The sequence below is a fragment of the Callorhinus ursinus genome, unplaced genomic scaffold (assembly GCF_003265705.2).
Source record: "Callorhinus ursinus isolate GAN/ISIS: 27379988/994484 unplaced genomic scaffold, GSC_fseal_2.0 scaffold9, whole genome shotgun sequence".
Classification (NCBI taxonomy): Eukaryota; Metazoa; Chordata; class Mammalia; order Carnivora; family Otariidae; genus Callorhinus; species Callorhinus ursinus.
The window spans coordinates 9,856,468-9,869,697 of NW_027397071.1; the positions used below are offsets into that span (position 1 = coordinate 9,856,468).

Below are 13,230 nucleotides of genomic sequence, written 5' to 3' on the forward strand. Positions count from 1 at the left end.
CCTCCGTAGGACTAGCCCACACAGTTCGCATTTACCTTTCTGGCAGCGAGGCAGGCTGCTTCATTAGACAATGGGTGCTCCAGTACGCGAGGGTTAAAAACCTGAAGCACCGGTTCATGACGAGGCCCCCTTTTCCAGCTGAGCGAGCTGAGGGATTCCCTTAGGAGATTTTCCAGGCGCTGCCGCAACCCAAGGAATTTTAGGGGTGTCTGTGGGGGAGGCGGGGTGGGGGGCATAACCCGGTCCCCAACCTGAGGGTGCCAGAGGGAGCAGCCAGGGGTCCGGGCGCCACGAGCAGGGGGCTTCGCGGGAGGTGGGGGAAGCTCCTATGCTAACTCTGGAAGCCGGGACCCGGAGACGTCAGGCGATGGGGGGATGACCTCAGCGGTCTCTGCCACGTTCCAGCCAATCAGTCCCGCATCTTGGCATCCGAATCCAGGACCCCCGAAGCCGGAGGCGACGCGAGCCAATGAGGAGTGGACTGGGGAAGAAGGACAGGCGGCCAGCCTATGGGGGCGGAGAGGCCCGGCTGCGCGTATCCAAGGAGCGCCCGGCTCCGGCTCGGGGGTGTGGCGCGCCGCCGGCGGGGGTGGGCGGGCGCGCCGGGCGGCAGGTGTCGGCGGCGTCGGCATTTGGCGGCGATGGAGCGGCCCCGGGGAGCTGTGGACTGCCTCTCGCGCTGGCCCCACGGCCTCGGCCTCCTCCTCCTCCTCCTCCAGCTGCTGCCGCGGGCGACCCTCGGCCAGGACCGGCTGGACGCGCCGCCGCCGCCCGCTGCGCCGCTGTCGCGCTGGTCCGGCCCCGTCGGGGTGAGCTGGGGGCTGCGCGCGGCCGCGCCCGGGGGCCCGGTTCCCCGCAGCGGCCGTTGGCGCCGCAGCGCGCTCGAGGAGGATCAGGACTGCGGCCGGGTCCGGGACTTCGTCGCCAAGCTGGCCAACAACACGCACCAGGTGAGCGGGCGCCGGGCCCGGGCGCCGCCCGGACTGCGAGGTGCCGCCCCCGGGCCCCCCGGCGGCCGCCTGCCCCGCCCGCGCGGCCCGTCCCTCCTTCTTCGTCCGTGCGCCTCGCGTCTCCGCCGGGGAGACCCGGGCCGCTCGCCGGCCCCGCGCCGCCCGCGCCCCCCCGCCCCGGGCCGCGGCCCCGAAACTGCGGCGGGCGGAGTCCGGCCCGGAGCGGCCCCCGGGACGCCGCGGCCCGCGCGGCTGTGTTTCGTCACAGGGGAGGCCGCCTTAGACTTTCACGGCATTCTTTTTAAGTTGTCAAAATCTCTTGAGGGTCGTTGTTTTGCGTCTGTGTAAATAATCAGGACCCAGTAACGCTATAACCCACTAGGAGGCTGGAAGAATAATTACCTCTTAAGTGCTTGGAGAAGTTGTGCTGCGCAGAAGCAAAGGTGTGTCCTCGCTGGGTCAGTACTTTCAGGGTGGGTAGGCGGTGTTCAGAAATCCCACAGCAGCTCTTAGGTTACTGTGTGTATTTTAATAGGTAAAGGAACAAGCTTGGAAATGGGGTGACGGTATATATGTGATCTCTCTTCCGCCTTCAGTTTGACCTTCGATCCTGGCATTGGACTCGGACCAGGTTGTCTTCATTCCGTTGTAACAAGATTTCCTACAGTTAGGACACACGTTGCAGATATTCTCCTTTGCGCTCGGTCCTAGTCAGAAACTTTAAAAATTGTGGTAGTTCTCTCCCCGGGGGACAAGCCCCTCAACCTTTGCACACTACTGGCTTGACAAAGCCCATTGTTAAGAAGGTCCTGGCTCCTTGCTGCAACATGGGCATCTTCCTCATGTGTTTCCAAGAACTGATGGTTTAATTGCTGCCACCCGTATTTGTACAGTATATTCTCAATGTGACATATTCTCCATCGCATCCCTTCCTCTTACAAAAAGTGTTGCACAGAGGGCCAGAGATGAGTGGCTTACTGCACTTGTCCGTGTATGACCAGTTCCCTGTCGGCCAAATCTCAGTCTCGCCTTGAACTAGCTTTCTCCCTCTGCCTGGACTATAATTGATACCTGTGCAGAATTCTCAGACGTGGGGTCAGGGCACAGGCAGTCAGGGAGAGCCCCACCGAAGGCCACACAGGCAGCAGCTGTGTAAAGGTGGCCAAACCAGTGCTGACGTGTGGGACCACTTGGATGCAGATAGGGTGGAATGCGTCCTGGGACGACTTCCTGTTTACGGAGGAAAACAGAATGGTGTGGACTTCCATCTCCGAGTGGGGAGTTGAGGAAGGCTTTACAGCACTGACTCCGAACTTAACAACAGGACCACTTCCTTCCTGGAGTCAGCTGGACATGGCATTCTTACCCCGTATTTTAGACTCTTCTCTTGCTGGTTGACCTACCTTAGGACGTGCTGCTACTGCTGGATTTATTCCCTGATTGGTTTGACTTGATACGTCTTTTGTAAACTATTGATTTCTAAAGCTAGAGGTTGAAAAAACTGGCTCAGGGGATACTTAGGCCAGATAGACTCAAGAGCAGACCTGAAACCTTGTTCTTTGAAGCTTCCCTCTATTTCTCTCATTTTATTTCGCTACTGTTTCCAGTGAATTTTTTTTTTTTTTGGCGTTTTTCCCTCAGTCTTCTTTTGGTGACCTAATTTTAAGTAGCTCTTTTTGCACTTGTTAATCACCCATGGTCTCTTTTCCAGACATCACCCCCGGTTTATAACATGTAAATATGATGAAAGTGAAGCCGGTTAATAATCTTCACCTTAGAAATGGTTGAGTAAAGCAGTTCTTAGAGGTCCATGTCCTTAACCCAGAATTGTTATGTAGTAGTCTGTTTTGCTTTTCAGTTCTTTATTTTTAGAAGTCCTGATAAATCATCCTGAACTCTATTGAAGAAATCTAGTATTTAGGGACCCTTTATAAACAGTGTGAAATAAAAGTATCAGCATGGGAAAACAATTTTTTATCAGGGATATTGTATGCTTTTGTACAGCTGGGGAAGTGCCATTTAGAGTAGTTTCTCATAAGATGACAGGATTCAATTCCTGAGGAAAAACCAAAGGTTCTTGGTTCTCCTCTTATTTGTTAAAACTTGCTGTTCATGTTAAGCCACATGAATTCATATAGTCAGTGTATGAGAGTACCGTCCAGATATCCAAGATGGGCTGGGTACTGGGGGTACCAAGATAAAAGAAAAGATAATTCAGACTGGACAATGAAAAGCCTCCGAAGGTTTTAGCAAATTTCCTAGACCTATGGCTTGTTTGGCTTGTGAGAATATTTTGGCCTTTCATCTTCTTTAAAAAGCAAGGTAAAACTAAAGGTGATAGCACGTTTATATTCTTCTGGTTTTAGGAGACCTGTACTCTAAATGGCTTCTTCCCTCATGAAATCCGGCAAGTGTGTATGTGTATTTATAAATTCCCTTTTCTCAGACTCAAGAAATAACCTTCTTTTTGCCTTTAACCCAAAACTGTTTTCATGCCACACTTTTAACTGATTCTTTCCTTTGAGAGCTGGGAGTATTCATGACATGTATAACCTTTGCACATGAGAGAAATTGAGCAAGCACAGAAGATTTTATTAATGTTGGTTTCTAAGTTGGATTGCTTCAAAACATTCCTCCTATAAGTACCCCTTTGAGGTTAGGCATGAAAACTGTCTTAGATGAAATGCTTTGGCCATAGTTACGGTGGTTGCTGACATAATTTCCTTACTTCTCATTCCTGTGTTCAGACCATTTGATAATTTCCTTAAAATTTTCAAAACTTATGATTAAAAGCCAGAAATTGTTGCTCATTCTCTGTCCTCCCTCTGCTCCTGTCATTAACTACTTCTTTACACAGAACTTCCCAACTTGTGCCCCAACATCAAAGCATCTGGTTTCTTAAATAAACAGGCCCTGTAGAGAGACTGTTGTATGGCATGTCGGCTCTGAGAAGAATGTGCGTGTTTGTTTGCTGGTGCTGGCAGGGCTGAGTCCACGCTGACAGGACTGAATGTGCCTGTTGGAAGTTCAGGGAGCTGCCGCTCCTAGCCTGTTGTGGATCATTGTCATACCCGGAAATCTGAAGGTCAGTGCCTTTAGCTGCCCCGGAACTTTCTGACTGCCTCATGTATTCCAACATGCAGTCTCTCTCCATACTACCTTCCCTAGCACTTCCATCCTCACCCTCGAGTTAATGTTCTCTTGAGCCCTGGTCCACCCATTTGTTATACACAGGGGTCAAAGAATAGGAATTCTGTAGGATTTCCTTCTTGGTCCTGGTTGAGCAGAATGAGCAGAATCCCCATGAGGATCCTACTCCCATGCAGTGTACTAATCAGACCTTTAACCCCTAAGGGCTGTTAAAATGACTTCTGCGTTGCGGATTTCAGTTACGAGTATCAGCAGATTTGATGAAGTGTATTTATCTGGGGAAAGGTTAGTCTTCATCTGTGGTTTGGTTGGGGTGAGGGTAGAGAGCTATCCAGGCAGGACAAATGGCTCAGAGGGAATGCAGGGTAACAATTAGGGAAGTTCTCTGCTGACTCAGATATTTGGCTCTGTGCATAGTGATTTTTAATTAGAAATCTGAGTCTCCTGTTTGTGGAAATAATTGGAAGAAGGCCTATGTTCTGGCCAATTTCTAATGGTTATTTTCTTTCTGAAATGCTAATAGTAATAGGCTCTCCATCCTGCTGTTTTGATCTGATCTTTCATGTCAGGTTCACAGAGGCTCTTAGCAGCTTCTCCTGCACTTTGCCGATTTCCAATCAGCTCTTGCCAACAAGCATTGGATCCTCAGTGGGTGACTACAGAGGCTGTGCTCCCCAACTTTGTCCTAGTTGGCCTGTTATCCTTGTAAGATCCTCACAGGAAGGGCAGTGCTTAACACTGAGTGGTAATAGTCGGAGCAGGAGTGATGTCTGCTCTTCTCCCTCCCTTTCTATCCAATCCTACCCCTCAAGTTCCGTCTTTTTTTTTTTTAAAGATTTATTTATTTATTTTAGAGAGAGAAAGAGAGCATGAGCAGGAGGAGCAGAGGGAGAGGGGGAGAAAATCCCAAGCAGACTCCACGCTGAGTGCAGAGCCCAATCTGGGGCTCGATCTCACGACTGTGAGATCACAACCTGACCCGAAACCAAGAGTTGGACACTCAACCGACTTTGCCACCCAGGCGCCCTTCAAGTTCTGTCCTTACAGAAAGTGAACTGTGTTTTGAGACTGGAGAAATGATGCTCAGATGTTTTATATGGTTAGAAACTAATATTACGGCAGGTAAAACTATCAAACTTGACATGTAATTAAAAATACAGCTTTTCTTGCAAAAGGCACTGTGACAGTTGCTCTAAAAATATTATGAAATAGATATTGCATTTGTAAATCTCCAAAATTTTTCAATTACCTTCCCATCCCTTTGTAACTAGTGTTTCTTTGGCATCTTTTATTCTTTTTAAAAATTTGGTGAAAATTTGTTCTTCCCTTCGTCTGAGTGGCCTCACCGATCTGTGTGTAGGTGGGTTTGAGGAGTAATGGGGCTTGAGGAACATGCTGGTCAATTTCAAGCTGTTCTAGACAGGTTTTTTTATTGTTCTAATAGTGACTATAGTCAAAGTTGGGTTAGTAATATGTGGCTTTGAGCTAGCTGGGTTGAATGAATCATCATGACAGACAGTTCATACCCATAGAGGTTGTTAGGTGAATGCCGGACATGTGGAGGTTTTTTCTGTTGTTGTTGTTGTTGTTTAAAGATTGAGGCTATTTTCCCCACTCTACCCTGAATCCTAGTCTCAGGAAACCACAGCAAAAACAGAATCTTCCATTCGGAGCCTGTGGTGTTTTGCTGAGAAAGTTTTCTGTGAATGCAATTTATTTTCTGTTTTACATTTTGGTATCTAGCTCTCAATTCCTCATCTACAACATGAGAAATTTTGGATTAGATTTAAAATGTCTAAAAAATTCTGATTCATATGGAAGACGGGGAGGCCAGGGGTTGTGATCACAAATGTTGGTTGATTCCAAATTTAGAAGCAAATTGCAGCTGTTCTGCTTCCTAGTTGAACTTGAACATAGCCCGGATTTCACATCTGGGGGTAATTTGTTACCACCTCCAGAGCTTGCTTAACTGAAATACGAATGTTCTTCAAGATAGCAGGAGTATTTTTTTTCATATAATTATGAAAGACATTTGACTCGTTTTTGGGCGGGGGGTAATACTTTATCATTCTTTGTTGTCTGAAAAATCTAATGCTAAGCAAAACTACTAGCTTGGATAGTCCAAAAGCAAACCCAGTAAACATATAACAGTAAATTTGTTTTTTTTCCTTCCCTACAGTACTTTGCCAAAACTGGGACTTTTTTTTTTTTTTTTTTTGTTCTGGCTGCTTTTGTTTTTGAAAATAGATGGTCAGCTTACCATAAATGTACTCAGCCCTGTGCTAGTTAGAAACATATGAATGATTAATTGACTTGATTTTTTTTTCATCAGAAGAAAATGTATGTTTTGTTTGTTTTATTTTTCCTTCTAGGGCTTGAATACTATCTCATATTTGCTTTTGTTAAGACTTTTGTTCTTTTCTTCCTGTGTGTTCTAAGAAACTAAGTTCTGATATGGTACTTAAGCCAGTTTGCAAGTCTGGTTCAACAGTAAGATCACCCTGAAGGACTAAGAGAATTGAACTGGGAAGGAAAATTTTGATTATACTTCCCAGACATGATAGTTCAAATCAGATGTCTATTTGGTACCTATTATTTGTCGCAGGGATTCAAATGTTGTATACAAAATTCAAAAGAGAGATCTCAATACCCAGATTTGAGTCCTGGCTCTGCTGGTTTATAGCTGTGTGATCATGGACAATCACTTAACTTCTCTGACCATTATTATAGTTTTTTAAATTAGAGAAGCAGCTTTAGGATTATTTGGAGGGTGAAATAAAAAGTTTTATCAAAATGTTTTGTGTCAATGTCATTCATTTAAGCACTTACTAAACTACATATAGTGGAGTCCAGGCCTTTGGACATCCAAGGCAAACATTAAAGATATCCTCATTGGTGCTGCTTTAAGGATTAAGTGTTCAGAGATGGCTCGATGAAAGTTTGGAAGAATTTTTGAAGAAGGCGTGCCCACTACAGTGCGGTGGTCTGGGAAGGCTTCCTGGATGAAGAGAGAATCAAGGTATGGAGATAATTCTTAGGGAGATCTGTAAAGGCATGATGGTAGGGAAATCCAGGACGTGCTCAGGGAATGGTCATTGGAAAGTTTCTGTGGGGTAGAAGTAGCTGATGAGGAGTATGTCTAAGGTTTCCAGGAAAACATATAGAGACGTCAAAAAAGGTAGGTCTTGGGCAGGGGCAGGAGGAGGAAAGAGAGGGGAGGTCTGGGCAGGGAGTTGTGCATTGAGACTTCCTGGGGAACATCTTTTAACGGGTAGTGTTAGACATGAGGCTAGAGCTGGAGAAACCAAAGGTGGAAATGGGGAGCCGAGAAGAGTTGACCATTTAGAGGTTGACCATTGCTGCAGTCTTGAAGAATACGTCCAACAGGAGAGCAGAATAGAGGGCAGGGCAGACCACCTTTTATACTTGAAGTGCTAAAGGTTCTAAGGAACACTCTTGGACTCCTGGACCTTATTGGAGGAGAATGTGAGCCAAGGTGTTAGAAACCCAGGCGCTGTAAGATGGTGAAGCCAATGAACAGATTTCTCTTTTCTTAATATTTGTGAACAGGATGAGGTTGAATTCTTGCTGATAATGTGCTTAACGGTTTGAATCATAGATTGTTAGGCTGATTAGCTGGTCAGAGCTCTTACTTTTACTGATGAGGCTAAATGACTTTGTGTGTGGGCCAAGAACTGAGAGTAGAACACAGATGTCCCAACATGGTGCAACGTTTGGAAGTGTTTCATAGAGATGTTTTTGGTTTTATTTTTTTTTTAAGATTTTTATTTGAGAAAGAGAGAGAGTGAGAACATAAGTAAGGGGGAGCAGCAGAGGGAGAGGGAGAAGCACTGTCTGCTGAGCAGCGAGCCCGTTGTGGGGCTCTATCCCAGGACCCCAGGATCATGACCTGAGCTGAAGGCAGATGCTTAACTGACTGAACCATCCAGGCGGCCCTCATAGAGATGTTTTAAATCAATGCATTTGCTTTAGGGATAAGGCAAGGTTACAGGCCCCAGTTGTAAGTCCTAGAGTTGTGAATTCTCTGCTCTGTACAGTCATTGAACCTTCAGCAGAGCTCTGTTAGCCTTTTTTAGCCTCAGTTTCCCGTCATATAAAATGGAGCATTATCAGAGGCTTTGAAGAGAAAATGTTTTGAAAACCTTGGAGTACCATATGTGTGATTTATGTCATTTTTTAATAAGCCTGTTGATCTAGCTAATGACTCCACAGGGCCCAATTATCAGCCAAATGATCCTGATAAATACCAACTCCAGAGGAACACGTGCATAAAAGGAGATACATGAGGTGAGGTGGTTTTATCACTTGGCAGGGTTGGGTGACAGGCTTGGGTGGGGGTGGCAAGAGGGGGGGTGAGTGAAGATTGGCAGAAATGTGAGAAGCGTATGTGTCCTTTTTTTTTTTTTTAACCTTCATGATTACATTAAAATTTTAACTTGTTAATATGATTGACAGTTCTTTGAGGCACTGGTTAAGAGGGAACGTGATCTTAGGTCAGACCTGGCTGGATTCAAACTTGAGTGGTGACCATGGATAGATTCATTTCAGTGAGTCTTGGTTTTTTCATCTATAAAATGGGTGTCCTAATATCTATGTGTTAGATCATTGTGAAGATTAAATGAGATGTGGGATTTAGTGTGTATTCATCCTCTATTATATCTTACAATGATTATTTCTCCAAAGCTTCTGATGCATTACCCATTAGATGCTCAAATATTTGTTTATGCACTTGAATTTTTTTTTCCTGGCTGTCATGTTCCTAGAGAATCATCAAGGGTACTCATAGAAACCAAATCTGGATTGAGAAATATGTACTACTTATGTCCTTGGACTTGGGATTTTAAGAACAAGGGTATACGGTGAGAGAGAGATTATCTCACCCTAGTCTTTCCTGAAGCTGTGGGAGATGAAGGAGAAATAATAATCCCACTGTCATCAGATCCCCGGTCATTTGGTTCTGGTAGTTTCAAGTTCTATAGTATAGTTGTTTACTTATGGTTTTAAAGAATTTACTGTTATAAAAAAATAAGACTGCTTCTCATTTAATCACTACTTCTGCTTCATTAAGCTCTAGTTTATTGGAGTCAGTGACTGTGGTTTTAAGTTGACAGCTCTGAAATGGCCCCTTGCCGGCTTCGCCCTCGTTTGTTAACTGAGCCGCGGCTGTTAGCTTTGCCCAGTACCCACCTCTGTGAAGTTTGGAGAAATAGTAACGAGATGTGATGGATACTTCTCAGGAACTTTGCTTGGAAGCACGGCAGACCAGAATGTTGGGGACTTATTTTTCCTTATGTGCATCTCTCTTTAGGCTAACATTTCACCACTCCCCGGCCTGTGCTGACCCTCTCTTCCAGTTAGTGTGACTTTTCCACCAGGCCCTTGAGCCCGTCATGTGCTCTGTGCGTCTCCATCCTTGTTCACATGGCTTTCCTCCTGTCTGAATGCCCTTCTAGATCTAGTGGCTTTCTTCTTTACTCCCCTGCTGTGGAGGCTAGCATTTAACTATAGTATTCCATCTCATGTTCACTTTCATTCATTCAATGTTTATTCCCCAGATTACAGTCTTAAAGGTAGGGGCCATGCTCGTGCTTTGCCTTCACCATTTCTGCCTCACATGGTGCTAGGGAAAGAGCAGTCATTCAGTGTGTGGTCTGGAATCAGACAGAGAGGGGTTTGCATCTTTGCCCCACCACCTACCAGCTGTGTGGCTCCAGGCAAATTACTGAACCTCTTTGAGCCTGCTTCTTCACCTCTAAGGGAGCAGTGGTATATTATATATCGTAGGTGTTCCGTACAAGTTCACTACCATTGTTGTTGTTCTTTACTTCAACAATTGCTGATTGCACACCTTCTAGATGTTGGGCATTGTATTGGATCTCAAGTCCTGGGAACTGATGGTGGGACACAGCAGACGAGACCCCTGTTTTTACGAACCAGCAGAAAACATGAATGTTAAACAAATACGTAACTGTACATATGCTAAGTACCCAGAAGAACAAAAGTAACGGCAGGAGAGTAATTGACAGAGGTCCTTTTAGTCTGGGGGCATTAGGAAGGACTGAGTCACTGAGAAATTATTTAAACTGAGACTTGAAGATGAATAGAATTTGGTCAGTAGGAGTATCACAGGGAGAACCAAATGTTCGAAGGCCTGGGGCTGGAAGGAGCTTGGTGTGCCCGAGGATCTGGAAGCAGGCGGGGGTGGCAGTGAAGGTTTCGTCCCCACCTGCGGTGGCTCAGTGGCTGGCGACAGGGGCCTACCACTTATCACTTCTTCCTACGAAGTGGGACTAAGATGTAAAAAGTAAATGCTAACTGTTTTGAAATTTAGCTCATTTATTGGGCATAATGAGAATTGAGATATCCCATGAAAGTGAATTTTTCCAAAACTAAGCCCACCCTTTTAAGTGCCAAAGGTTTTTTTGTTTTTGTTTTTGTTTAATGGGAATCTTTCTAAACTATTTCTCTGCCTTCTTAGTCAACACTATGACCCCGGATCATTTAAGAAGAGAGATTAAACTATGCTATGCCACTGCTCACATTATTTTAATGCAGTGTGGCATTCATGCCCTCAAGGTCTGTTGAGATATGTGGGGCCATTTTCTCCCCTTTCTTTGAACAGCCCATTGTCCACTTGTTGAAGCTTACTTTTTTGTTCTGCAGAAATGATAATCCCCTTGCAAAATCCTGTTCTTTTTGCTGCTGACCCTGTCTTGAGACACACTATCCCCTAAATTTTATTTGCTTCTTCTGTGAACTAAGAAAATGGATTACTAATTGTAGGTAATTCTGACAAGTTTAGCAAATTGATAGAGTGATGGTCTGCAGGTTTATCTTAGAGGTCAAATGCATAGATTTCTACTGCACAGATCCTGGCATCAGAGGTCTCCCTTGCTTCCTTCCAGTGAGTGTTCAGGTCATTGGGGTTTCTATCTAACGCAGGTTGCTGTTGCTCTCCCCTTTCAACACTAAAGTACTGTGGAGCCCGGAAGCTGAGTTGGTTTTTGTTTGTTTTGAACAAAGAGCAGTGGAAAAGCAAACAGAGTGGTTAAATTATTGATGAGTCATAGAATTTTAAAGCTTATAAGGACTAGAGGTGTTGGCACTCCAGCCCCCTCACCTTGGTGGTGAAGTTAGGTTGCACTGCTCAAGTTCACACAGCTTTCGGCAGAGCTGGAAATAAAATTCATATTGACTGTTAGCCCAGTGCTCTTCTCTGTATCGTCTTGCCTTGCAGAAATCTCTGAATAATTGAGTAAGTATGAAAACTTGTGTAATGTTTTGTGTTTAGCGTTTTCATTTCTAAGAATAGTCTCCATGAGAACTGGAACATTTGTGATCTTATTTTTAGCTCATGTTTTATGATCTCAGCAGCGCCTTATTTAACAGAACTGAATTCTGTGAAGATTTCCTTCCTGCCTGCAAGAGCATCACCCCGGCTGTGTCCCAGACCTCTTCTGCACCGCACTGTGTCCTGTCTGTCCCTAGTTGAGGTTTGGAAGCCTGAATCTTAAATTTCCAGCTTCTATGGGATCACCAGGGCCTTGCCTTTGTATGTTATTTCATTTGATACCTATTATTCCACTGAGCGAAGGAGCATAATTCAGTTTTACTTCTGAGGAAGTGGATTCCCAAGAGAGAAAATAATTTGAGCCTGTTTTTCCAACCAGTGAGTTACTGGACTGGGCTTTCACACCCACTTTTGTAGTTGTATTTTCACTCTGACAGGCTGTCGTCTCTAGATTAAAGGTCTAGCATGCTTAGACTTCATTTTTAGACTTCTGTAGGAAGTGTGTTTTGGGGTATAAATGCTCCATGAGCCCAGAACAGGGACTCTCACTACTGTTTCCCCGGGGCTCCAAATAGGGCATGGCGCATGGTAGACACACAGAGGTACTTGTCCAAAGAAGGAATGTGTGTGAAGGATGCCATCATGGGATTCATTCCCTTGTTTACTAGCCAGAGAAGTGGCTCCTGATGGCAGAATGGTCGGGTCATCTACGAGTGGCTTTTCACCTGGGGTCAACCCTGTGAAACTGACCCACATTTGGTTCATACCTGATCAGGTATGTAACTAAGACAGGCAGAAGTTTCTCATTACCAAGTTTTCTTTCTAAGCTACAGTGACTCGCACGACCAACTTTAAGTTCTCTGAGCTATAGCAACCGTAATTTAATTAGGCTTCTGGTTTAATTAGATAACAAAGGATAACAAAGTTATCCCCATGAAGCATGTTGTGTTTTGTGGCCTTTCTCTTTTTCCAGACGGAGCTAGCGATTGGCTACAGGACCACAGAAATGGACATTTGTGTTCATTCATGGTCTCTAAAATGTGTGGACCTCAGACTTTAATATGGTAGGCAATAAATGCATGGATAAATCTTATCATCAGCTGTCAAGGTGGATGTGTTTCAGAGAAGGTAGTACAAGCTGTCCCCTAATTTCTGCCATAATGAGTCCCTGAAAACCAATTTGGTTATAAATGCCAGCCAACGATTCCCTGCTGCCCAGAGCTTCCCTACTGGGGGCAACAAATGGCTGTCAGTGCCATCTGGGACATTAGAAATCACTGTTCAACAGGTGATGAATGGAAGACTATGAGTGTGTCAGTGAATAATGACGTTGGGATGTGGTATGAGGAAGTCTACCTTAAATCGAGACCACCTATTTTAGTGTGGCTGGGAGGAGCGGGGCTCTCTGACCTGTCCTGGAACCTTCTGTTTCATCCCGTTAGCCGGTGTAATAGAAGAATAAACTTGACATGGTCTATGTATACTTTTTATACCACTCTTTTATATATCCCTTTTTCAAAATAAAAATAATATAGTTTTTATTTTTATTTTTTTAAAGATTTTATTTATTTATTTGACAGAGAGAGAGAGACAGCGAGAGAGGGAACACAAGCAGGGGGAGTGGGAGAGGGAGAAGCAGGCTCCCTGTGAGCAGGGAGCCTGATGTGGGACTCGATCCCAGGACCCTGGGATCATGACCTCAGCCAAAGGCAGATGCCCAACTGACTGAGCCACCCAGGCGCCCCTATAGTTTTATTTTTAAACATGATTCCTGATAGTCGGAGGTGGGGTGGGGAGTAATTCAGGCAGTCCAGAAAA

At 45.1% G+C, this 13,230-nt stretch overlaps 1 protein-coding gene across 4 annotated transcripts in view; it reads left to right on the forward strand.

Moving 5' to 3' along the window:
- Nucleotides 1-589: 589 nt before the first annotated feature.
- The window catches only part of SORT1 (sortilin 1), a 63,528-nt gene continuing 50,887 nt past the window's right edge, over nt 590-13,230 (forward strand). The window contains exon 1 of one of the 4 annotated variants that reach the window (XM_025872349.2): nt 590-950. In XM_025872349.2, coding sequence (XP_025728134.1) covers nt 642-950 — 309 coding nt within the window. In that variant the 5' untranslated portion in view covers nt 590-641. Of the gene's footprint in view, nt 951-2,300; nt 2,320-13,230 lie in introns of those variants that run through there. The other 3 variants (XM_025872347.2, XM_025872348.2, XM_073896196.1) reach the window with 3 other exon arrangements.